Source organism: Brachionichthys hirsutus, chromosome 4 (genome assembly GCF_040956055.1).
Source record: "Brachionichthys hirsutus isolate HB-005 chromosome 4, CSIRO-AGI_Bhir_v1, whole genome shotgun sequence".
NCBI classification, from domain to species: Eukaryota; Metazoa; Chordata; class Actinopteri; order Lophiiformes; family Brachionichthyidae; genus Brachionichthys; species Brachionichthys hirsutus.
Genome location: NC_090900.1, coordinates 14,373,255 through 14,398,632, shown reverse-complemented (window position 1 = coordinate 14,398,632; position 25,378 = coordinate 14,373,255). Strand labels below are relative to the sequence as shown.

Here is a 25,378-nt window from a genome sequence, read left to right as displayed (position 1 = left end):
ATGGGGCTGAACGTTTTCCTCTTAGGTTGCCTGACATTGGTTCTGCTCCTTGAGTTTTCAACGGCTGGTCTGGTCAAGAAGATAATCCGCCACCGCAGAGAGGCATTGATGCCCAAGAAAACCCAGGAGAACTTCACCCTGCCCCACCCCGACCAGCCGGTAGTGTTCAATCACGTCTACAACATAAACGTCCCCTCCTCATCCCTTTGCTCCGTCGATGTCGACGTGCCCGGAGGCACCGAATTCAAACAGCAGAGCGCCCTGCCAGACCTGCAGCACATCGAGCAGACGGAACACACCGAGGACAGAGACAACCAGATCATTTTCACGCACCGCATCAGTATCCCCAAGCAGGCGTGTCGCTGTGGTAACCAGCTTCCAGACATGAAGCATATTCTGAATCGACTGGAGATGCTGGAGTCGGAGTTGTCTCGTCTCAGAGAGCAGTGCAGCACTGAGGTGGGCTGCTGTGGAGCCCAGGTCACAGGTGGGTCAAAGCACGTCATTGTATATGCTGATCCAAGGTAGTTAATGGGTCGTAGTGTCAGTGTGTGTCTGTCAAAGGGAAATCTACTTCTATAATCTTCACTGCAGAAAGGTCATCAATATTGATTTCAAATAAAGGAGCAGGATTTAAACATGTTCTAGGGTTGTGTATGGAACTCAGCACGATAAAACTTTCATCAACCAAATTATCTACTGGTTAGCTATTCACATAAAATTAATTAGTTTTCTTGTCATTCTTGTCATTTGAGATCATGATAGAACTAGAAATAGAAAGCCTTTATTGTCCTTGCATAGTGGCTACACAATGAGATCATGATGACACGGTATGGAGCACTTTTGGTTTGTCTGTTTCTTTGATTGCTATAACAAAATAAATGTAAACACCGATATGCAATTTGAATTAAACGTGGGAAGATACCTACGTGAAATATAATCTAAAGTAAGACAGCAAGACTGGCTGCGTTTTTCAAAATAAAACCCCCGACATTTAAAAGCTGTACTTAATGCAATGTTGGCCAAAAAAATACACAATTATGTTAGACTAGTCCAAGATCTCAGGCTGATGATTGCAAGATATTTAACAGCCAGATGTCTTGTAGCAGTTGCAGCAAACACCTGCACGTCTGCAGCCAGCGCTGTCAGTGCGTCATGAATGATACAACACATCACAGCTATAAGCCAAGTGCCCCAGTTTTCCCTCATTTTGTACTACAACTGTGCAAATACCAAACCTACAAAATGAAAGATTAAATGTGTTCCTACCATTTTTCGTTCTGAAGTTATTGTCACAGGCCAAGGCACGTAAGAACCCAAATGCACGGCAGTAGAGGGCAAATCCAATAATTGAGCTTTATAATCTGAAGCCAGGTATTCAGTCCAAAACAGCAAACAAATCCATGAGGCAGTTCACAAACCAGGTAATCAGAACTGACTGTCAGACAGATCCAAAGAAGCAGAATCCAAGGATCACGCAGGGTCGAAACACTGGAGGTCAGCCTGGAATGCGGGAGAGTAGGAGTCATCACTAAACAATCTGGCAGATGGGCGTGGTAGGAGCAGGGCCGAAGTAGTGTCAGGACTGATGAGGGGTGAGTTGCAGGTGATGGCAGAAATACAGGTGACAGGAATGAGCTGATTACAGGGGAAGGATCTGGAACAGGAGAAGTTAGTGTGGAAAAAAACCCAGGCCCGCCTCAAGCTGTGACAGTTATTGGTCATTGAAGAGAGGCAGAATTAAATGTCAGGGTTGGCTGTGAATGTTTTGGCTTACATATACATCAATGACATTGAAAGAGTTCATTCAAATCTATATCTATATCTCTAAATAAATTTGTGCCGTGCATAGGGTTTTCGGTTTTTCATGGAAGGACCTCACATCTCACATTTTTCAGAGTCCTAAGTCTTTGGTAAGTGGCCATAACTGGAACTCTAATTGTAAAAGCAAGCAGAATTTGAGGCTTTTACAATCTTTGCGTGGCAGACAGGTCCCCAGACATTAACATCTTGGTCTGAGAACACATAACAAATAAATCATCTGACCTTATTAAAAAGCTTTTTGGAGTGTAAACCAAATAAATAAATAAAATAAAATAGCAAATGGTATGCCATTGTGTGTCGTCACACTGGACAAATACAAACATCAATGATAAAAGTCTCTGGATGTTCTGTTGACGTGATATGTGCACAAAGCTGTTCTCATAAAATTAGAATATCCATTGGTGTCATGGTCATTTTCAATTTGTCATCAAATCCCACCTTAAACTAAAGTACAACCAAGTGTCAAGGTTTCTGACCGTTGTTTTCTTGCTTTGCTCCAGGTGAAGTGTACACAAAGCCCTACTGTAGTGGCCGTGGAAACTGGAGTACCGACACCTGCAGCTGTGTATGTGAACCCGGATGGAAGGGTCCCAACTGTACCGAACCCGAGTGCCCAAACAACTGCCAGGACCAGGGTCGTTGTACGGATGGCAGATGTGAGTGCTTTGAGGGCTTTGTCGGGGATGACTGTGGCATTGAGCTCTGCCTGCTGGACTGTGGCGACAATGGCCATTGTGTTGATGGATCCTGCCTGTGTGAAGAGGGCTTCATCGGTGAGGACTGCAACCAGAACATCTGCCTCAACAACTGCCTTGGCCGTGGGCACTGTGTGGATGAAGACTGCGTTTGCGAGGAGCCGTGGACAGGCTTTGACTGCTCAGAACTCATCTGTCCAAAAGACTGCTACGATCGGGGACATTGCGTCAATGGTACCTGTGAGTGTGAAGAGGGCTACATCGGAGAAGACTGTGGTGAGCTCACATGTCCTGGAGACTGCAACAACCGTGGTTTGTGTGTTAATGGCCATTGCATGTGCCAGCCAGACTACAGTGGGGAAGACTGCTCAAAGCTCACTTGTCCTGAGAACTGCAACGAGAGAGGCCATTGTTTCAATGGGAAATGTATCTGTGATCCAGGATTTGAGGGTGAGGATTGTTCTATCCTCTCATGCCCTGACAACTGCAGCAACAGCGGACAGTGTATTAATGGGGAATGTGTGTGTGAAGTAGGCTATCAAGGGGAAGACTGTAGCGAAGTCTCCTGCCCTAACAACTGCCAGGACCATGGCCGCTGCGTTAACGGACAGTGCAGTTGTGACAAAGGCTACACTGGAGAGGATTGCAGCATCAAAGCCTGTCCCAAAAACTGCATGGGACGAGGCGAATGCTTGGACGGCAAGTGTATGTGCTTTGATGGCTTCAAGGGGAAAGATTGTGGCGAGCTGACCTGCCCCAATGACTGCCTGGACCGTGGTCATTGTGTAAATGGACAATGTGTCTGTCATAAGGGTTTCTCTGGTGAGGACTGCAGTGAGATAACATGTCCCAAGAACTGCCTTGATAGAGGTTACTGCGTTGATGGCAACTGTGTATGTTATGAGGGCTTCACTGGATTGGACTGCTCCATACTCACCTGTCCAGGTGACTGCCAAAACCAGGGATACTGCGAGAATGGAGAGTGTGTTTGTGACCATGGATTCATTGGGCCGGATTGCTCAGAAGGTAAGATATGAGCAGGCATAAAAAGGTTTATCAGACTTTTCTTTATTGACTGACCTCTGTTTAGTGACACGTTTGAATCCAGAGAGTTAGTTTGAAATTGCAGAATTGAAATCCTTGTCATGATTTCTTCCTTCAAAATGTCATCTGTCATAACAAAACATCTAAGAAATCCGTTATCCAACTCACATATTTTCCTGTCCCGTAGTATTTACTGTACAGCACTCAGTGACATTTTGAAAAACCCCATTGCCAATAATAATTGTTCAGTATCTCTCCACAGTCTCTCCACCCAAGGACCTAACAATCGTAGAGGTCACCCCAGAGACAGTGGATCTGTCCTGGGTGAATGAGATGCGTGTAAAGGAGTACCTGATCACATACGTGCCCACTGGCCCTGGAGGTCTAGAGCTGAACATGCATGTTCCTGGGGACCAAAAGATGGCCACTATCCCGGAGCTGGAGCCTGGCGTGGAGTACTTGATCAACGTCTACGCTGTGCTCAACAACAAGAGGAGCGTTCCTGTCAGTGCTAGGGTGGCTACATGTATGTTCACCCTCTATGTGAAAGAGAGAGCAAAATATAGTATATAAGTTTTGAGTACATATAGCCATAGTCAAAATGTAAATAAAATATTTCCAATTACTCAGTTAATTAAATTATTATTTTAAAGCATTATTTTTAACAACCCCCCCTCCCTATTGGTCCCCCATTGAGAAATATACTATAGGTTTTCATCTGAGGGACTTCTGCCAGATGCTCAAACCACATGTGGCAGGTGACTCATGCAGGAGTCCTGTGCTCACTGTCCCACAAACAGTCTGCATTCCGCTTTCATGTATCTGGGACGTTTATGCACTCAGTGGATGGAATACATATTTTGTATTACTGTCAGACCCTTGCCCCAATGACAGACATTCTGATGAATGAATGCCTGTAAACAGTCAGAAGGTCCGTGCCAGCACTCCTTTCTGTACTTTGCTGCAGTGACTGTTTTTCTTATACTGAATTATATCTTTCAGCGTTTTAAATTGCCACAGACTTTTTGTCTGTTCTTCATAGAGGTAATAGACTGCTTAGCCGCTACTACGTCTAGACATTCGCTCATACCTAGGTTGGGTTGGGTTGACATACCGAGATGTAATCAGCACTGTGTGACCGTTTAGAGCAGGGGTGGGCAAACTTTTTTGCTCGCGGGCCATAATGGGATCTAAAATTTGCCAGAGGGGGGCGGGGCCAACAACAGATGGATGGAGAGTTTGTGTGAACTATATATATAAATGACATGTAAACGTTATTACCGGTACTAGAAAGGATTTGGCCTTTTACATGTAGCATTACATGGAACAGGTGAAATTAATGAGGTTAAATTATAATACAATTTAATTTAATTTGCGTATGGGTCTCCAAATATTCCCGGTGGAGAAACATTTGAATGCTAAATGAGCTAGAGGACACAGAAGCCTTTTCAAACACCAACATGATATTTGCTTGCATTTCTTGATTTCACCTTATTGTCCACTTTTTATTTATTGAACTCTTCACCATAACTGAAACATAATACTACATGAAAATTTTTAATTGAAAACAAAGGATTTTTTTAATTGAAATTTTGACTTAATTGTAGTCAGTTTTGCTCTATATCACCCAGACCTGCCCGAGCCTGATGGCCTCAAGTTCAAGTCAGTAAGGGAAACCTCGGTGGAGGTGCATTGGGACCCATTGGACATTCCCTTTGATGGCTGGAATCTGGTATTCAGAAACACAGTGAGTGATTTTGTGTTGTATTTCAGAATGTGGTTGAACCATGCAGCTTAGCACATCCTTTTGTTATACAAATGTTGTACCTTAAAGAAAGCACTGCAGACTACCTACTTCAAATTCAATAATTCACACATGGAGATCAGGATGAGCATTGCGTGGAAAATCACTAGAATTCAATAACAGATGTTAAAAACTTTCCTGATTGCAACAATGACCACCAAGCACAGCCAAAATGTGCTATTTGGGTCAGTGTTCATTTTAAAATTTCATTTTCATTTTGATTGGCAATCAGAGCGCTGTTTTTTATACACTAAAAAAACCTTAACCCTAATCCATCTGGCAGTTTCCCCCTATTATTCCACATATTCTGCTTCAATTGCAGACTTTGAAGCCATGTATGACTGATAGTGTTCTGTGTTTGCAGAAAGAGGAGGATGGGGAGATTCTTAATGCCCTCGGTCGTCCAGAGACGAGCTTTGAGCAGTCGGGCCTGGGCCCTGGCCAGGAGTACGAGGTCAAATTAGAGGTGGTGAAGAACAACAAGCGTGGACCACCTGCGTTCAAGAACGTGGTCACAAGTGAGTCCTGAATATCCACACTGTCACAAGGTTGGTGCGACCTGCACCTTGAGATGTACTGAGCCCCAAACTCTGTGAATGGTTACGACTTCTAATGATCAGGTGGCACGTTGTATGGAATGCCACAACTGTGTGAATGCTGTTGTAAAACGTGATCAGTTAGATGAGAATCGTGCTATTTGGGTATAAAGGTGCTCCTCACTTAACGGCATTGTGGCCTACAACGTGGCAACGTTGGCCTAAAGCGTAGACATGGGTACATGTAAACACTGCTGAACGTAATAAGAAGTAGATAGCAGTGTGTATCAGTGCACTGCAATTGTAATCTCTAACCTTAATCCATCCTAATCCATTCCATGCTTCTCCAGGAATCGATGCCCCCACCCATGTGGACATACGTGATGTAACGGACACCACAGCACTGGTGACCTGGTTCCAACCTGTGGCTGAGGTGGATCGGCTCAGCGTCTCCTACGGGCCCAGCTCCAGGCCGGCTGATCGCAGCGTGGTGGAACTTTCTGCGACCGACTCCCAGCACCACCTGGGCGGCCTCTCCCCGGACACTCAGTACGAGGTGTCTCTGACGGCGCACAGGGGAGAACGGACCAGCATCCCTGTCTTTGAATCTTTCCTCACAGGTTCAACTGGAAAATTTGATGGTTTTTTTCCTGACCTTTGTGAATGTTTTGCATCAAATCTTGTAACCTTCTTGCCAGAACAAAGCGTTGAGAGGTTTTATCTGTCGAGCTGCGAGGGCCTGGGACACAAATATTTTCATTAAGCCTATATGTTGGGATAATTTGCTGATATCTGGAGGGAAAATGTCTTTCAGAGCATAGAATAATGAGGGAAATCCCCAAATGTCAGTCTTGGCTTCTGTTTAAGGTCTGGTCCTACATTAGAGGCTGTTAGTTTTCTCTGAAGGCAAGCTTATAGCCAATTAAAGATCATGGTTGTCTTGCAGACCTGGATGCACCCAGAGACCTGCAGACTGTGGAACTGACCGATGAGAGTATCACTCTCGAGTGGAGGAACAGCCAAGCTGAGGTTGACAACTACCGCATCAAGTACGGGCCTCTGTCGGGAGGCGAGCACGGAGAGCTGCTCTTCAACCCAGGGCCAAAGGATAGTACCCGGGCCAAGATCAATGGTACTGGATCCCCAGAAACACACACACACATGCACACAAGACCTTAATTTGGGTGAATATAACTTTACAATGTGCAAGTTACAAACAAAGACGTGGGAATAATATAAGCTGAGGGTCCATTTTCACTGGTGCTTAAAGTAATTAAAAGCCGAAGGCAAGCCTTTGCTCCATCCTGGCTTGCGAATGACTTCAACTGTACACATTTGCATACTAATTTACTGCCTTTTATTCACGCAAAGGAGCAAGTAGTAAGTACATTACTATGTTCCAGATCACATATCGTTCAAATTAGCATTTTCATTCATTCACATTTGAGTAAACAAAGTAGCAGGAAACATGAGAAAAGGAGGACCAGGATGCAGAGTTTGTAAAAAAATAAAATAGCCAAAAGCATTAGCGCTGTAGGCAGGGAAGAGGTAAAACCAGGTGGGACATTCCAAACAGGTATGCAACATCTGCATTTTTGACATTATGTTGCTGCTGGTGTGTGATGCAGCAGTAATAGCTAAAAACAAAATGCATTACATTTGACCTTTACTTGACCTTTAACTTGCGTTTGTGAGTGAGCATTTATACAGCATGAGGTGGTAATAGTTTTACTTCTTGGGCTCAAATGTTAAACAGTTGAGCTGAAATTCGGCCTAAAATGGGGGGGGGGGCCTCGGTTCCACACATTATGTGCCTGTCTGCAAAGGCCCGCTGTCTGAGAAACCAGCAGCAGCGTCAATGAGATGCAAAAGCAAAGCTTCCATGACACAAGTAACCGTTCTCATCTGGCTCAATTCTTTGTCCTCAGGAAGCCTCACCAATGCAAATAGTGCACTGAGTTCAACATTCCTCTCTTCTGCCGTATTGTCATCGAGAGTTGTCTCCACACACGAGACACTCACTTTTATTTATTTCCAGGCTTGAGACCTGGCACAGAGTATGGGATGGGTGTGACCGCCGTCAAAGATGAGCGCGAGAGCCTTCCAGCAACCACCAATGCCGTGACGGGTGAGATGCTGCCATTTGCAGATTAATTAACCACATTGTTTTACATGTGGAGTTTTACACTTCTACAAAGTATTTATATTCTGCTTGTGTGATGTCAGCCATGGACAGCATTGTTAGGGGCCGGGTAATAATGTCACCTCACTTAGCTGCTCTAATCTAGACCCCCCCCCCCCTCCAGGTATGAGGCAAGACCCTGATGGCATTACAAATAGGAAACTGTCATACATACATAATAAAACCATCAGAGATATTCAAGCCCAGCAGCTACTTGAACCAAAGTCAGACAGCAGACAGCCCCTTATCGTCAGCTATACAATATGAAAGTCTGCTGCCATCATGTCCCAATCTAGCGATCTGACCACTTTTTTATTTGTTAAAAAATATATATGTTTGTGCATACGACATCCAACAATTTCATAAATTTAATATTTTATTCATGTCAAATTGTTGCAAATGAATTGGCATTCTAGACACGAAAGAGAAAGCCATATAAAAAATGTCTCTCCTCTCCAATTAGCCCTGGATGCGCCCAAAGACCTGACTGTTGCGGAGGTGACAGAGACCACCCTGACGTTGGAGTGGAAACGCCCCCTGGCCAAACTGGACTCCTTTAAACTGGTTTATATATCTGCTGATGGCCACAGGACCGAGGAAGTGGTCCGAGGTAGCTCGGAGTCTCACGTCCTTAGGGGCCTCACACCTGGCATGCTTTACACCATCAACATCAGCGCTGAGAGGGGAACCAGGACCAGCGGACCTGCCACCATCTCAGCCCCAACAGGTCAGCACGGCAAGAAACACACCGCTGACGTCCTCGTTCTGCTGATGCTTTGCTTTCCAACAATGACGTAGTTCTTTGTTTGAATCGTGCCTACAAAGAAGACACCAGTAGACACAGGAAATGGCTTTGAGATTAGAATGATCATGTTGCCATTTATTCCAAATCCCACATGCCGCTCGCTATCTGTACAATATCAGCTCATCCATAGTTTCAGAGGTTATTCACCCCCCACCCCCCCCACCCAATGCCTTGACACCTTGTATCTTTGTACATCCCTTCACAAGAACAGCAGCAGGTGTGAACATCGTCAAAAATATTTTTGTAGGGGGTCTAGAAGAATGCATGCCACAGCGGTCCCCAACCTTTTTCCTGCGACGGACCGGTTTCATGGCGGGCACATTGGGGGGGGGGTCCATCCATCCATCCATCCTGTTGGGGAAAGAAAAAGACCAAGTGGTCAAACAGTCAAATAATCAATGTGAGAAATGATCATGGAGTAAAAGTACATTTTGGCAGCACTGAATATTAGATTATTTCAAATATATTGGATATTTTGAAGATTAAATTTGACCACTTTTTTTTTTTTTACATGATTTTTAAAGTGTTGGATCTAGAGCAACTTCAAGGTATTTCAATTCTGTGCCTAAGTCTGGCTCGAGTCCATTCAGAAATACGTCTGACCTGGTTGTTCAATGGGACGATTTGAAAGATAGATACACAGTTTTTCTAGCGTACAGCACGAGGCTTTTGTTTGTGTCCAAGTGCATGAGTGTGTGTGCACATGCGTGCGTTTGGGTGTGTGAGGGCAGGGATTTGGACATATGTGCGCCCTCCACCAGGTTCATTCATGTGCTAATTGTTGTCGTGAGCCCCACTCCCCTTTGCTTTTGTGCAGTTTGACCACAATGAACTGTTGGACTGTCAGATAAAAGACCACATGCTGGGACTCCTGTAAAAACATTGTCTCAAAATAATCTGACCTCTAATCCCCAGCGGAGCCGATCTGCAGGCGTTATCATTTGTAGACGCACAGGACAAACGCAAGTCACCGAACACTTTACAGGAGGGGTCTGAGGAAAGTGGGCGTTGGCTTTGATGGAGATTGGGGGTTTGCATTAAACTTAACAGAAAAGAATCAATCCCGCGCTTTTAAAATAAAGAATATATATATATATATATTTGTCTTTCTGTCTGTCTTGTTTGTTTTATTGTGTATATTCTTGCCATCGTGATCTAAATAGCTCAGAGATTGTGCATCAATGTGTTGTTGTTGTTTTTGCGTGTTGTGGGTTTGGATCCAGTTTACTCAGTTGAGTTCCAGTAAAGGGAAAAAATATATATATGGTTACCGTCTTACTTTTGGATTTTGCTCTGGATGTCCCGGTCCTGTGAGTAATTTGCTGATTTGTAGAGACACATGTAGAGACAGTGTAATGACAACGTATGACAGTGTAATAACAATGTCGTGACAATACAATGACAATGTATTTGTCATTCAGAGGAGGCGACGCCTGTGGTGACGAACGTAACTATCAGCGACGTGTCGTGGGACAGCTTCCTCCTGTCCTGGTCTGCTGAGGACGGAGTGTTCCAGGCCTTTTTGATCGAGGTTAGCAATGAGGAGATCGGTGCAGAGTGGCAAAACCAGACGACTTCCAGTGAGGCTCGAAGCATTGTCATCTCTGGCCTCTCCCCCACCACCTGGTATACAGCCCGTCTGTATGGCCTGTACAAAGGGGGCCTCTTAGATCCGGTCTTTGCTGACACCATCACAGGTATCAATGCATCACAACTGGGACCGCTCTTTCTTTTTTAATCCTGCCTTTCTTCTGCTTTCACAATAATCGGTGAACATGCTGCTTGTCTTTTCACTATGCATTTGCACTCTATCGCTCTGTTTGGCCTGTTGAGTCTGTTCGTACCTGTTATTGACACCCTTTCCCGGTTGATCCAGTGTCTGCTGGGGTCCAGCTCAATGAGAATGGGGGAAACAGACACAGTATATTTAACACAAGGAGATGAATGAATTACCCACCTGTCATCTGTTCACTGTAGAGAGACGTTCAAAATGGGAATAGGGTCATTAATAATTTATTTATCAAATACTTTTCCTCCTCTGTTGACACCACTACACTTATACTGCATTATTGACGAACCACACACTATTGAAGTTAAGTAAAAAAAAAAAAAGCCACTTGATTCAACGTTTTTCAGATTTCTATTATTTTCAGTCAGGCTTTCACTTTTAAATAGTGCAATTTCCACCGCTTGCTATGAAACGGCACAGATGACCAAACAACATTTTACATCACTTCATTTTTTACAATCCACTTTAGAAGAGTAAATCCATCTATATAAAAAAGCCAAAAGTCAAACATAGTGATTTCAGAGACTGGTCTCTAGCAACTGGAAGCATGTTCATTTATTCATCCAGACATTTTAGAAACAACTTGTTCGATTAAGGTGCTGAGCCCCCCCTCAATAAACCTGGGCATCCTGGATATGAGATGATGCACACTGTTTGTGTTTACTTACTTTAAGCACATAAATAGGACAGCCAAAACAACAATACAATGAAAACTGTAACTTTTACATCTAACAACTTCACCATCACGTGGCCCAGAAAAGACAGTTAAAATAATAATCGCTGAAATCGAAAATGGAAATTGACATTTTAATGTCATTATCTACTGTTATTATCATGGAGCATTTCACTGATGAGGATCAGCCTAGGGCAGGGGTCTCAATCTCAAATTCCCTGGGGGGGGCCGCAGGAGGCAAAGTCTGGGTGAGGTTGGGCCACATCAGGTATTCCACAAAAAAAAGTGGCGTTGAGAATTTTTTATATATATTACACTCTTACACAGCTGTTTTAACAATCGAAAACTCAAAAGACATTCTTGAGATATTCATTCATTGAATAAAAAAGCACAAAAAATCATACAAAACTCGCAGGCCGCATTATCCTTAATGCGAGTTTGAGATCCCTGGCCTAGTGGAAGAAAGATGGAGGCACTGACAGAGGAGGAAAAACAAACCCTCAGGCACTTTTGCCGCTTTGTGTGAGGCCTCTATTCTGTATGCATGTCCAGTTTCTCCGGGCCTGCACTGGTCTGCATTCTCAGGCGATTGCCCCTGTGGGGCTCTGGGGCTTGAGTGCCAGGGGTTTCTGGGGCCACGCCGAATATGGCATGCGCTCAACATTGCCCATTGTCTCCATGCTAATAGCTGGAGAAACCATCTCCACAATTTGAATTTTACTCAAAACAATGACATTTGAATGACAAATTGAAACGTCTCATCCATAGCGCTCATCAGTAGTCTACCTAAGAAAGGAAAATAAGGCCCCTCTTAAAAGGGAGTGAAGAAGCATTTGTTCTTGGAGAGGCCTTTCATCCAACACAGATGGCGGAGCCACTTAGACTGGTGGAGAGCATCCAACACAGGCGTGAAGCGACTCTCTTTTAGTTTCAGGCAGAACTTATTTTGGTCGCGTCTGGCGCTGGTACCTCCAATAGCAGGCTGCCTTTCGTGAGTAGGAATTGCATTAGCTCAGGTCATGGGGGGTGTATAGAAGAATATGGGACTGACGTGGTGCTGGTGGGAGGGTGAAATCGGTCGCACACATTGGCTGATGGATGTGACCCCCCCCTCTCCTCCTTTGCCCAGCTAAATCTGCCTGGCGACTAATGAAGAGTGACAGCTCCCTTGGATCTTCCTGCTCCGCTTCTCATCTCCACTGCCTCTTGTCACAACAAATATCTCAATGGGTCTCTCTTCACAATAAGAACAGAGTTTCAGACTAGTTCAAGGACCACTGAGACCCTCACCTTCGGTGTCGTGCTTTAACCAGCATCACTGATGGGCTTTATTTCGGCTTTCTGAGACCACTTAAATGCGCTTTTTTTTAAAAAATCAAGGCTGCTCCAAAAGGTCCGTCTGGTTCCATCTGTGTAGCAAGCAGAAGTTTATCCTGCTAATTAGCTTCAGCAGATTCACCAGGTGGATAAAGAATGTTTTTTTTCCCCCTCTGGCTTTAAATTTACGATGCATTTGAGCTTCATGTCATCTCAAACCCACCATCAGCTGTTGGAGATGACCGGGCGGACGGCAGCTTCTGCGTTATACTGAGGCTCTGCATTGCGGGGCTGCACTGTTCTGCTCTGGGGGACCATTTCAGTGAAAAGTAGCTTTGTGATGGTGGATTATTTGTTATGCCAACAAGAGTAGGACTTTATGCTTGTTTCGTGATACCTAATATATATTACATATGTGGAGTGACAGATCCAGGATGTTTTTAAGTGAGGGCTTACTAAGTAGTGATATATGCTTCTTTATCTGCTCAGACCACAGATTTGCTGCTGGTTGAGTTATGTCGTGGATTTTTTTGGGGTCCAAATGCGACTTGTCGACCCTGTCAGGTTCCAATAAAGCCACTGGGACACTGTGTTGTGTCCATGAATGTTCTGTACTTCACTTCTGTCGGCTTATACGCTAGTATAAGTATATTAATGCAGTGAACATTGTATAATACTTTAATAACTACACACAGTAGCTACCTTACATCAGATCAATGCACTCTCCTGGCAGTTAATTTCAATCAGTGCATTTTACCAGCCGCAGTGATTTTGCTAGATCGAGTTAACTAATCCTGAAAATAATGTTCCTTCTTCTTTGTGCAACACCTGCTGCAAAAAACTCTTTTCTTTCTAGTCTGCAAACCGTGCTTTCCTGCAACCACTTCTGGCATGTGCACGAAGACTCATCCTCTCTGTCATTCCATGTCCCTCAAGTGTGAACGCAGTCTTCCCTCAGATGAGGAAAATTGACTCTCCCCTTTCAATCAGAGGCTGAACCAGAGGTCCAGACTCTCCTAATCTCCGACGTGACCCCCGAGAGCCTTAGGCTGGCCTGGACGGCTGAAGAGGACGCCTTTGACACATTTGTGATCATGACCAGCCAGTCTGAAAGCCTCAGCCACCCGACAGAGCTGGTGCTGCTTGGTGAAGAGCGAAGTGCAGCCATCAGAGATCTCACAGAAGATAGCAAGTACACAATTGAAATCTTCGGTCTCGTTTTGGGGCGACGCTCCAAGTCTGTCCTGGAGGTGGTGAGGACAGGTAACACGGCCAGGCGATACTTGGATTGGGAGCTGTGACCTGAAAGTCTGGCCTTGTCAGCGTCGTCAGTGTGGAATGATGTGTCCTTCACATGAATATTTATTTTCTGGTGACAGCATGAAAACACGGTTTCCTGTGCTAACATTTGTTTTGTCTGACAAATCGTGCTGTTTTCTAATGAGACACAATGTTTGTAGAGGACACATTCCTGGGATGATGTCTAGTTCTGGTTGCTTTGTGTAGCTTGTGTCAGTCTGTGCGAGCGTTTCTCATTGTGATCCCGATACTCTGTATAGTTTATCTCCAAGGCGCTCAACCTCTCCCCAACGACTGATTGATCATTTAGTGGCAATTTTACATTTAGTTGGAAAATGACCCAATAACTTGTGGGAGGATCTTTCTTGAATTTGTACAAAGAGCAAGGATCGATAGATAAGGGGATAAATATCAACCTTTCCCTGATGAATTGAACGCGCTCTTTACATTTAGACACTAAACATCTGTAGACATGTTGATCCAGCAAACAGGACGCAGGAGGATGTTTATTCATAAACTAGGAATTCTGAAAATCGCTATTGAGGAAATGTGATTCAAGATTTGTTTTAAATTATCTTTATAAAAACACATTTTCATTAAAAGAATCTCTCAAATATGACCTCACCCCCCGCCCCACAGCTCATTATTCTACACCTTTCATCCGGTGGTCGTCCCAAACGTCATGGTTCATTCGTCGTGGCGGTGGGGAGGGCTCGGGTCAGTGATCTGTGTCACACGGAGCTGGCGGTTTCCCCAGGTCCTCCGTGGGGGTGAGGTTTTCCTCTTGGTGCATGATTCACTTTTGTCTTGGCACGGTAACGGGGCAATCTCCTCAGCTCTGTTGCACAGCTCTCTGTTCCGCTGGGGAGCGTTCTGTAAGAGGCGGAGCCTCTTCGGCGCCTCCTTTGTATGTCTGCCTCGTGCTTTCAAGAGTAAATCAGCCCCGGCTACACGTTTGTCTTGTCTGACTCACAAATGTACATCGACTCTACTGCATTTATTGATTTCCAGTGGCTCATTAGTCTAAGAAGGAAGTTCACATAGTGAATATAACTTATTTTACCTGTCTGTTTTTTGTGACAGCTCTGGGGTCACCCAAGGGTATCCGATTCTCTGATGTCACCGACACGTCTACCACTGTCCACTGGTCGGTACCGAGAGCCCGCGTGGACAGCTACAGGGTCACTTATGTGCCTGCTCATGGAGGTAAGTATTTTATTACAAATTCAGGTCAGGCAAAAACTTGGAGCTCTGATGGTTTCAGCCTCAACAACATTCCTGCCTGCTTAAAATTGTAATTGTAAGTATATTAGTCTCCTTGGTTCACCACTAAGGTTGTACAATACAATACAATACTTTATTAATCTGTCCCGTGGAGGGAAATTTGGCTTACAGCAGTTTGAGCTGCTGCTGGTCGCGGCGTGTGCACGCGCCCGGGCAATGTGGGTTAAGTGTCTTGCCTAAGGACACAACGACAAAGGGTTAGCTGCATAAGACTATGTCTCTCGGCTGGCCTGGGAACGCCTCGGAACCCCCCGCCCCCCCGGAAGAGCTGGAAGAAGTGGCCAGGGAGAGGGAAGTCTGGGCTTCCCTGCTTAGGCCGCTGCCCCCGTGACCCGGCCCCGGATAAGCGGTTAGAAGACGGATGGATAGATGGACACTGTTGCACAGAGCTCCGTAGCTAAGCTGCCTTCTTATTGGCCTCAGAAAAAGTTCATGTTTATCGCCATCATAATTGCATTGTGCAGGTGAAAGGCAATTAAAGAAAACGCCACGGTTGGAGTTTCTGGTCAGTGGCAGGACATTGGGAGAGGACTGCAGTGACCCCAGTGTCTGCAGTACAATCCAGTGCTCATTACCAAATATTTAAAGCGGCCAATTAGTGTGTTGAAGGTGTTTTTCAGTCATTTCCTTCCTGAATCCAAAGCAGTAGAAAAGGTTCAGCAGTGCAGCAGAAAGAAGGGAAAAGGAAGGGTCAGGTAGTGATCGCTGCTGGACAAGGAGATGCATCGCCCCGTCTGTAGCGCAGACACAACTACACCTCGACCCTGCAAAACTAGTTACAATGCAAACGTCGCATCTGTGAAAGAAACAGGAATAGCTTAGCCAAATACAGACAACAAAATTCACTGATGACCAAGAATCCAAAGAATCAGGAAAGATCCCAAGAACAAAGAAAACACTGCCATGTCAAGTTATTGAGGAATAGAGTCACATCTTCTTGAGAAGAACCTCGTCAATGAAAAGTGACTCGATTAACATTTAACAGGGTGTAAACAATGTCCCCCCCCCCCCCCCGGGAACTTCTACAAGGACCAGTTTGAGAACTACTGATCGAAACAACTAGTGGGTTTAATTTCTGAAGTTTATCGCTGTTTGACTCCAGGTACTGCTCAGACATTGACAGTCGATGGCTCGGAGTCACAAACTGTGCTGCCACACTTGACCCCTGGCACCGTCTACGAGGTCGCCGTCATCGCCATCAAGGGTCAAAGGGAGAGTGAGCCCGGATCTGACAGCGTCACCACGGGTAAGACGGCATAATATAGAACTCAATGTTCAGCAGGATCGCATGTAAGACAAAGGCCTGATCAACTCTGACGAGCTGATGTGGCGCTGTTGCCTCACAGAGAGAAGGTCAAAGGTTCGAATCCGAACCTTACTGTGAGGAGTTAGCATGTTATCTGCGCCGGTTCTCTCTGACACCACATACATGTAAATTAGGAGAATTGGTTACACTTAGTTGTCCGTCTGTGTGTGGTCCTGCGATGAACTGGCGGCTTGTCCAGGGTGTGCCCCGCCTCTCGCCCGTTGACTGCTGGGACAGGCTCGACCCGCCACCCGGTAACGGACAAAGGCGGTAAAAAAAGATAAATGAATGAATACAGGGGAAATTTAAAACCCATCTCTCTCTCTCTCTCTCTTTCTAAAAGGAAAGCGATCTCCTATTTTTGCAAACCAGCGCTGAGGTAGAGTTCATGGGTAATGGGAGGGGGTGGGCTGTAGGACCTGGCCCAGAGGCTTTGGAACTGTGAACTTTGTTTTGTGACGGCAAGAGACTGAAGTGGGGGAGTAAGAGGTGAGAGGGGCCATTAGCAACGCTGGGGGCTCTGCGGGTGAGGCAGGTGTGGAAGATGGGGGGGGGGGGGGGACTTTTCTGAGCTCCCGGAGAAAGTAAAGGCGCTTTTACGCCTTCTTGGGCAGTGCTGAAGTGTTATCAGTCCAGTAGCGAACTTGTTTGTCTGTGTGTTACAGCTCTGGATAAGCCCCGCAGTCTGTCTGCAGTCAACATCACAGACACTGAAGCTCTGCTCCTCTGGCAGCCCGCCGTCGCGACTGTAGACGGCTACGTCATCAGCTGTAGTGCAGACTCAGGTATCCAGCGGATGCATGTGCATGTGCACCGTACCACACAACACACTACACAGCCGAGCTCATCCATAATCAATGGTTGTATAATGATTGAGGTGCCGAAAACACTGATGATACCGGACTTGATGCAGGAAAAATATGTGAATTGAATGAATCAACTGAGATTTCTAATGATCACGTTTTGTTTTCTCCAGAATTCCAAATGTTGGAATAAGTATGAAGTAAAATACACAATGTAATCATGACTTCATGTTTATGGCTCTCCAAATGAAGCAGTCGTTCTAGTGATTGCATGTCATTGATCCCGATGAGCCTTTAAGCTGATCAAAATTCAAACGCAAAAATATACCCTTGGACTTCTTTTTAAGGTGTGAGGATCTGTCATCGCTCCTTCAGCGCCGTCTGTCTGGTGAAAGTGGGGCGTTTTGGGGCATTTACACTCCTGTGAGGTGTTCACACACTAACTGCTTGTATGGAGAAGACATGCACTCTAGTCATAACCCACGGGTCATCAGCTGGCCTCTGTTGCTGCAGATCGTCTTCTTCAGCAAGTCAGACATCAGACGTCACTGCCGTGTTGAATGAATGCTTGCCGTTTGTGTCCTTCCAGTGTCTCCAGCGATGGAGCGCGTGTCGGGAAACACCGTGGAGCTTAAGATGAGCTCTCTGACTCCAGCAACACGCTACACCGTGAAGGTCTATGCTGTGAGAGACCTGGCCAAGAGCGCAGCCACCACAACTGAGTTTACAACTGGTAAAGGTTCCTTCCAACAAACTCAACCGTTTACATTATATTATCCTCCGTCCGTCTGTCCAGCCGGAATCACAAATGACCCAAAGCATAAATGACTCCACATTTATCTGAAACAGCTGAGGCAAAGAGCAAAAACTGCGATACTTGAACCTGCTGCTGTGTTTCTAGATGTGGACGCTCCTCATGACTTGGCAACAAGTAATATCCAAACAGACAGCGGGATGCTGACGTGGAAGCCGCCTCGTGCTGACATCACTGGGTACATCCTCAGCTTTGAATCTGCAGACGGCACCATCCGGGTGAGTAGACATCACAAAGCCACGGATTCTGGTAGCGCTGGTCAGCAGGAGGCAACATTAAAGGTCCCATATTATGAAACACTCACTTTCAAACAGCTCAATAAACCATCCAGTCAATCCCGCGGAGTTCTGTAATCACCTACTGAAATGCGTCTGGAAGAAATCCTCGTTTATGTTACGTCACATTGTTAGAACGTGCACAAGATGTGTGTGTGCACATTCGCGCACGCAATGAACATAGTTTCGTTTTCGTTTTCAGAGGCTTTTCTGACAGAGCGGTTTGAGACAGAAATGAGGGACGCTGTCCTGCAGCATCTGTTTGAGACAGAAATGAGGGACGCTATCCTGCTGCATCTGTTTGAGACAGAAATGAGGGACGCTGTCCTGCAGCATCTGTTTGAGACAGAAATGAGGGACGCTGTCCTGCAGCATCTGCTTGAGACAGAAATGAGGGACGCTGTCCTGCAGCATCTGTTTGCTATTTTGACCAAAGACTGTCACAGATATTTCATAGAAGTGTCTCAGAGCGTTAACTTGTGGGAAAAGGGTAGAATGTGTGACCTTTAAATCTATCGTTCCACCTTGGATGAAAACGCTCTCTTCCTTCAGGAGGTGGTCCTGAGTCGCACTGCCGTCTCATACAACACGCAGCAGCTCAGCGCCTCCACAGAGTATTCAGTCAAGTTGCAGGCAATTGCTGGTCCGAAGAGAAGCAGAGTGATCACTACCGTCTTCACCACTAGTGAGTAGACTCGCATTTACAGCTGTGTGTGTCTGATATATCTCAAATATCTCAAAAGCACCCTGTAGCTTTAAGTAGTGTATTTTAATACAAATACTATATGTGTCTCATTCATAACATTATGAGCCTATAAGAGGTGAAAGGAAATGGTTTACATTCATGTGGATGAGCTCTACTTCCCCGTATGATTAAATCTTATGGCTAATATATATAAAACACACCTGAGACAGTTTCCACCTGTCCACCACTAAAGACACAAATGAAATGATTTCCTCAACGCCAGCAGCGAAACCCACCGTGTCTGTTCGTTCAGCGAATTACACCTCAAGTTTAACCCTGCTATCGAAATATCCGCTTCCTTTTTTCCCTTCTCATCTAATTTCTCACAGAGGAAGTGTAGCTTCATTTCATTCATTTTGAAAAGGGAGATTTATTAAAATTATGTTTCATTATTTCGGCTTACAGACACAACAGTAGTGCAGAGTACCCGGCCTTCTTGGAGTCTTTGGGAGGGGGGCTGGACAGTTATCCGACTAGGGACTCAACTGTTCTTCTGGGTGACTTCTATGCCCACAGTGAGACCTGGAGAGAGACGGGGGGAGACTGGGATCAAGGACTTCTGTGCTAGTCACAGTTTGTTCATAACGAACACCTTGTTTGAGCACAGGGATGTCCATAAGTGCACGTGGCACCAGGACACCCGAGGCCGGAGGGCGATGATCGACTTTGTTGTTGTTTCATCGGACCTCCGGTCACGTATCTTGGACTCTCGGGTGAAGAGAGGGGAAGAGCTGCCAACCGCCCGGGGAAGGTCTATTCCAGGGTGCCGGAGAGGAAGAGTCGACCAAGAGTTGAACCTCGGATTCAGGAGCAACCATGTGCCAGCTCTATTATTTTATAGCCTATACTAACTATAGGTCATTAAAGCAGTATGTCAGTTGAGTGTCATTGGGTTGCTTGTAATGATTTCCGAGATCCAGCAGGTGGCAGCATTGAGCGACACAGCGTCGATACAGGCAGGGCAGGTACACATGAATCAGGATGAGGATTTCGAGTGCTGGAATGGGAGGGTGTGGCGTCTGAGCTGAGTCCGGGCCCATGAGAGATGAGCTGCAGGTGAGCACAGGTGACAGGAATGAGCTGATTGCAGGAGGAGCATCTGGAAGGCAGGAGAAGCCAGTGCATGGAAAAGCCTCAAGATAAAACTTAAAAATCTAATACCACATTACTTTTCTCATTCATAACTCAATAATGTTCCCTGCAGTGGAAACATGTCCACAGTTTGTGCCCAATATGCATCAATCAATAATTATCCTGATTAAATATCTTCTGGAGCACCAGCAGAGATGTGGTGAAATGTCCGTGTTGGTGTAATTCTCAAAATCAGAAACAGCATTTGCAGCCATGTGTGCAAGCAGTCCGACACACGATCCCTCCTATTGGTGCAGGTTTCTTAATGATTCATGCAATCTATTTTGTGTGTGTGCGTGCGTGTGTGCGTGTGTGTGTGTGTGTGTGTGTGATAGTTGGCGTGCTGTACAGACACCCCAGGGACTGCTCCCAGGCTCTGCTGAATGGAAACACCTCTTCAGGCCCGTACACCATCTACCTGAGTGGAGATGAAAACCAGCCACTCCAGGTCTACTGCGACATGAGCACCGATGGGGGAGGGTGGATTGTAAGTCCCCGGTTAGCAGAGCGGAACAGAATAATCAAAGTCAAATCGAGATGAGCGCCTCTGCAGGTTCCATCAGATCTGCACTTTCAGCCTCTTTCGGTTTTACGGCACATAACTCAAATGTTTTAGTTGCATTCATCTGCCTTGTTTTCAGTCACAGCAGGCGGATGTTTCCTAAACTCACCACCTTACACTGAGATAATGGAGAGCGTGAGAACACTGTAGAACATAAAGCAGTGGCGGACGTGAGAAGCGATGTTCACAGCACCGAAGGGAGTCAGAAACACGTACAGATACACAAGCAGAGAGGAGGAGATACTAAATTTAGCTCAGGGATAGGCAAGCAGCTACTGAATTAAAAGCAATGAGCCTCATGTTGGCTCTCAGATATCTCAATGATGGCTGCAAAAACCAAATGATCAGATGTGTGTAATTAAACATTTTAAAGCTCTAGATTAGAATTAAAGTCATGGTGAACCAGATGATGTTGATGATGTTGCAGAGAATCCAAAGTTACATTAACTGATTAGTAAATCCATATTGTATTTTAATTTACTCACTACTACAAGCACCATCTACTAGATTGCCATTTAAAATCCTGGGTTTAAGAGTACTCGACTTTAAACCTGTTTAAATAAAGCTAGTGGAACCTGCCGCTCTTTGTCTCAAACTCAATGAACAAAATGTCAGGATAAAATTATGTCACAGAATTACCATAAATAAAAATGTCATGTGGAATCCGCATTACTCTTGTCTGATGATATTTTCCTCTTGCAGGTTTTCCTGAGACGTCAGAGTGGTAAACTGGAGTTTTTCCGGAACTGGAAGAACTACACATCTGGGTTCGGTGACATGAATGATGAATTCTGGCTCGGTAATTTCTAGCAAACATCAGATCACAGCATTACCAATATCGGTGTCAGGTATCAGGTACAATACTGGCTTGTGTACTCGTACTTGTACTCATAGACGTATTCAGACACCTCAGCACTTGATACCAGTATATGGCCGCTCCTTGGTTGAGCAGAAAAACTTGAATATAATATAGTTAGAGTAAAGCAGACTACAAACGATACACAACTGAACGGTCAAGAGGTTGCATGAAATACAAAGCCGTCCCTCGTTTATCGCAGGTGTGACGTTCCATGAAGGTGTTCTTATTTTCCGTGTATTTGTACCTTTATGACCCCGCCCTGCCCTGTCATCAACCCACCCTCTACCGTATTACCCTGCTGTATCTGCCCCAGGGCTGCTGTATCTGCCTCAGGGCTGCTGTATCTGCCTCAGGGCAGCTGTATCTGCCCCAGGGCTGCTGTATCTGCCTCAGGGCTGCTGTATCTGCCTCAGGGCAGCTGTATCTGCCCCAGGGCTGCTGTATCTGCCTCAGGGCTGCTGTATCTGCCTCAGGGCAGCTGTATCTGCCTCAGGGCTGCTGTATCTACCCCAGGGCAGCTGTATCTACCCCAGGGCAGCTGAGGCTACAATAGTAGTTCACCACCACCAAGTATGGAGTGAATGCACAATTTAAAGCGCCTTTGTGTGTCAGAAAAGTGCTGTATAAAACCAACGCATTATTATGACACTGGAGGTCTGAGACCGACGGAGCCTCTTGGGCAGAGGCCCAGCGACCAGTTCCAAGGTGGGGACCCGGGTTCGTGACATCACGGTCCTTATTTCTGATTCGTTCATAGGAGCCTTTGAACTGCTCTTAGTCTGACCATCAACTAGGACCTGTTTGCAATGGGAGGCCCGACCAGGAGCATAAAGCTTTCCCGACACCACAGCCACTGGGAATTATATACCAACAGGGAAACAAAAACATATAGAAGTTCTTCAAATGTTCTTTAAAGCATTCTGCACATTGTTCAACTAAGGAAGGATTTATGACCGGAAGCAACCCGACAGAACTGCAGTCTTTATGCTGAAGTGAAATCCATTCATCTTTTAAGCTATTAGCAGATTTGATTCATTATGAAATGAATTGTATCTGTACTCATACAGGAAGTATTCCAATCAACAACTCGACCAGGAAAAACACGGCATCCATTCATGAAAGGATCATAAGCTTTCTATATCGATTCATTATTTGAACTGAACAATGTGCATTCATTGTCTCACTCAGGGCTTTCTAACCTGCACAAGATCACAGCTGGTGGTCAGTGTGAGCTGCGAGTGGACTTACGAGATAAGGGAGAAACGGCTTATGCTCACTATGACAAGTTCTCCGTCTCTGAACCACGGACGCGCTACAAAGTCCATGTCGGAGGATACGGCGGAACGGCAGGTAAAACTGTTCGACAACATGCTTCGGTTCTCTCACAGCACTCCCTGACATCCAGGTCACTTAGCCTCGTCCATTAGATAGTATTGAACAAATACATGTTGAAATATTTTCAAGAAAAAGATGTCATTTTCTATATACTATGTTATTTTTGTCGGAACATTTGCTGCAGAAGTGGATCTTATTAGCGACTGTAGGATGAGGTGTGTTACGTGACTGATGTCAGGCGACTCCTTCAGCCCCAGTCCCCCAAAATACTGTCTTCATTTATGCAAAGTAGGTGGCGAAAGCAATAAAGAAATAAGTATTTCATCTTTGATAAGTACAAGCTGCTCATGTCGTATTACTCATGAATTGTGAAGCAGTCTAGTGTTTGCTAGTAAAGGGTTCACGTGCGTTCTGGTGCCCCAGCAGGGCAGCTGGCCACGCCCACATGAGTGTATTTGCTGCTTATACAACATATAAGAGCAAATATGAAGATGACAACTGCATCGTTTGGACACTAACAACAACACTCCAGCCAGAACCCCCCCCCCCCCCCCCCCTTTTGCAGTGGGAGTGCATACCGGAGTTTGAATCCACAGTGACTTCCTGTGGCGATTCACAAGCTGTGGAATATTTCGCCGACCCTTTCCCTGTTGTGCGTCTTCGCAGGCGACTCGATGACCTACCACCACGGCCGGCCGTTCTCCACCTACGACCACGACAACGACATCGCTGTCACAAACTGTGCCCTGTCCTACAAGGGAGCATTCTGGTATAAGAACTGTCACCGTGTCAACCTGATGGGACGATACGGCGACAACAGTCACAGCAAGGTACGGCGACGCCCTCGGCGTCGGTCAGAACGTTCAGCGCCCGGAGGTTGCACTCTCACACAACCAGGGTGTGAAGTCATTAGAAACGCATTCGACCTTATTGTGGAATGAAGATGCTAATTTGATTTGTGCTTAATAAGGAAATAGCAAACGCATAATAGATTAACAGATCGGATAAATATAAAGGTTATGGATCTGGATTTAGTTGCATATATTTACAGTTTCCGTTTTGCTGACTTAATTATGATTGATAAATTGCGGGTCGCTCTGAGTCACAGTAAAGTTGGTTGTGGGTTCAAATCCACCTGAGGAACAGGTGGAATGTGTCCGTTTGTCTTTCCATGTGTTGACCCTCGTTATCAACCAACAAATGAGAGGTCAGATATAACTTCCTGTGCTACAGGTAGCATTAAATCATCTGGGGGGGTAAACTCTTCTAGCCCGGAAACGCTGGCACCGGTCAGAATTCAGAATGTCTTTTTAACATTTTTATTTGACCCTCCACTGAACCACTGCTATTGCGACTAACTTCATGTTTCCATCTTTTCTCCAGGGGGTGAACTGGTTCCACTGGAAAGGCCATGAACACTCAATTGCATTTGCTGAGATGAAGATCAGGCCAACCAATTTTAGAAACCTGGAGGGGAGGAGGAAACGGTCATAAATGATCTGCCAGCATCAGAAGCAACAACAGCAACGTCACTGCTGCCCCATCTGGACTCCCCACAGACCACCTCGTCTCCTACATCCACGCAGAAACCAAAGCCTCGACCAGGAGCCCTGCTGCCTCCTTGCAAAGCCACCACACCAACCCTCCCATCATTTGCTCGCAGAGTAGCCTCGACTCCATCTTGCCCTCATTCGGATGTAAAAAGGCTGCCTGTGTCAACATGCTCGTTCTGAACTGGACTGAAATCAAGCAGATTCAACACAGATTCTACTCACACGCCAAAGAGAGTAACACAAAAAAGAAAAACTCTTTTTTTGTGTGTGTTGCAGGATTTGTGCAGCTTGGTCAATGTGTACAACTTCCTGTTTCAAATCCAAGTTACATTTACAGAAAGAACAGGCTGTTTATGAAACAATATTCATACAGAGATCATCGTGGATTATCCCAGAAATAACACGCATGGTGGGAACATGTCTGTGTAAGCACAAAAAGATATGTTACTTCTGTCTAACTTTCTTGTCTTTGCTTGGCTTGTTTATCAGCCACTCTGTCCTCCCCAGGTTCCTTCCTTTTTCTCTAACAGGAACATATGTCTATGGGATTGTGTGTGTGTGGGGGGGGGGCACAATGTGTAATTATGTGAACTTGTAATGGCATCATGCACAGTATTGTGTTATAAAACTTTCAACAACACGGAAAAGAAGACAGGCATGCACCACAAGGCCGGACAGACGTCATCCAGGTACCTCCAGGAGAGAATTTCTGGAATCAGACATCTGGAAGGTGAATAAATTAC

General features: G+C 45.5%; 1 protein-coding gene across 2 annotated transcripts; it reads left to right on the top strand.

Annotated features, from left to right (window-relative positions):
• On the top strand, positions 1-24,576 carry tncb (tenascin Cb). 2 transcript variants are annotated; one of them, XM_068760842.1, is made up of 22 exons: positions 1-487; positions 2,325-3,545; positions 3,826-4,089; positions 5,195-5,310; positions 5,732-5,885; positions 6,254-6,523; positions 6,850-7,035; positions 7,942-8,031; positions 8,549-8,812; positions 10,312-10,587; positions 13,660-13,932; positions 15,052-15,174; positions 16,355-16,498; positions 17,224-17,343; positions 17,951-18,094; positions 18,263-18,393; positions 19,003-19,135; positions 20,662-20,813; positions 21,591-21,687; positions 22,936-23,097; positions 23,749-23,912; positions 24,466-24,576. In XM_068760842.1, exons 1-22 carry the CDS (start codon positions 1-3, stop codon positions 24,574-24,576), a joined length of 5,082 nt encoding a protein of 1,693 aa, XP_068616943.1. The 2 variants fall into 2 exon arrangements, with proteins under 2 accessions (XP_068616943.1, XP_068616944.1); XM_068760843.1 differs by lacking the exon at positions 13,660-13,932.
• The last annotated feature ends 802 nt before the right edge of the window (positions 24,577-25,378 follow it).

Coding starts and splice junctions, on each gene's coding strand:
- tncb (XM_068760842.1), top strand. CDS start 1: ATGGGGCTGAACGTTTTCCTCTTAGGTTGCCTGACATTGGTTCTGCTC. Junction 10,588..13,659: donor CTTTGCTGACACCATCACAG/GTATCAATGCAT, acceptor CCTTTCAATCAG/AGGCTGAACCAGAGGTCCAG. Junction 16,499..17,223: donor ATCTGACAGCGTCACCACGG/GTAAGACGGCAT, acceptor TGTGTGTTACAG/CTCTGGATAAGCCCCGCAGT.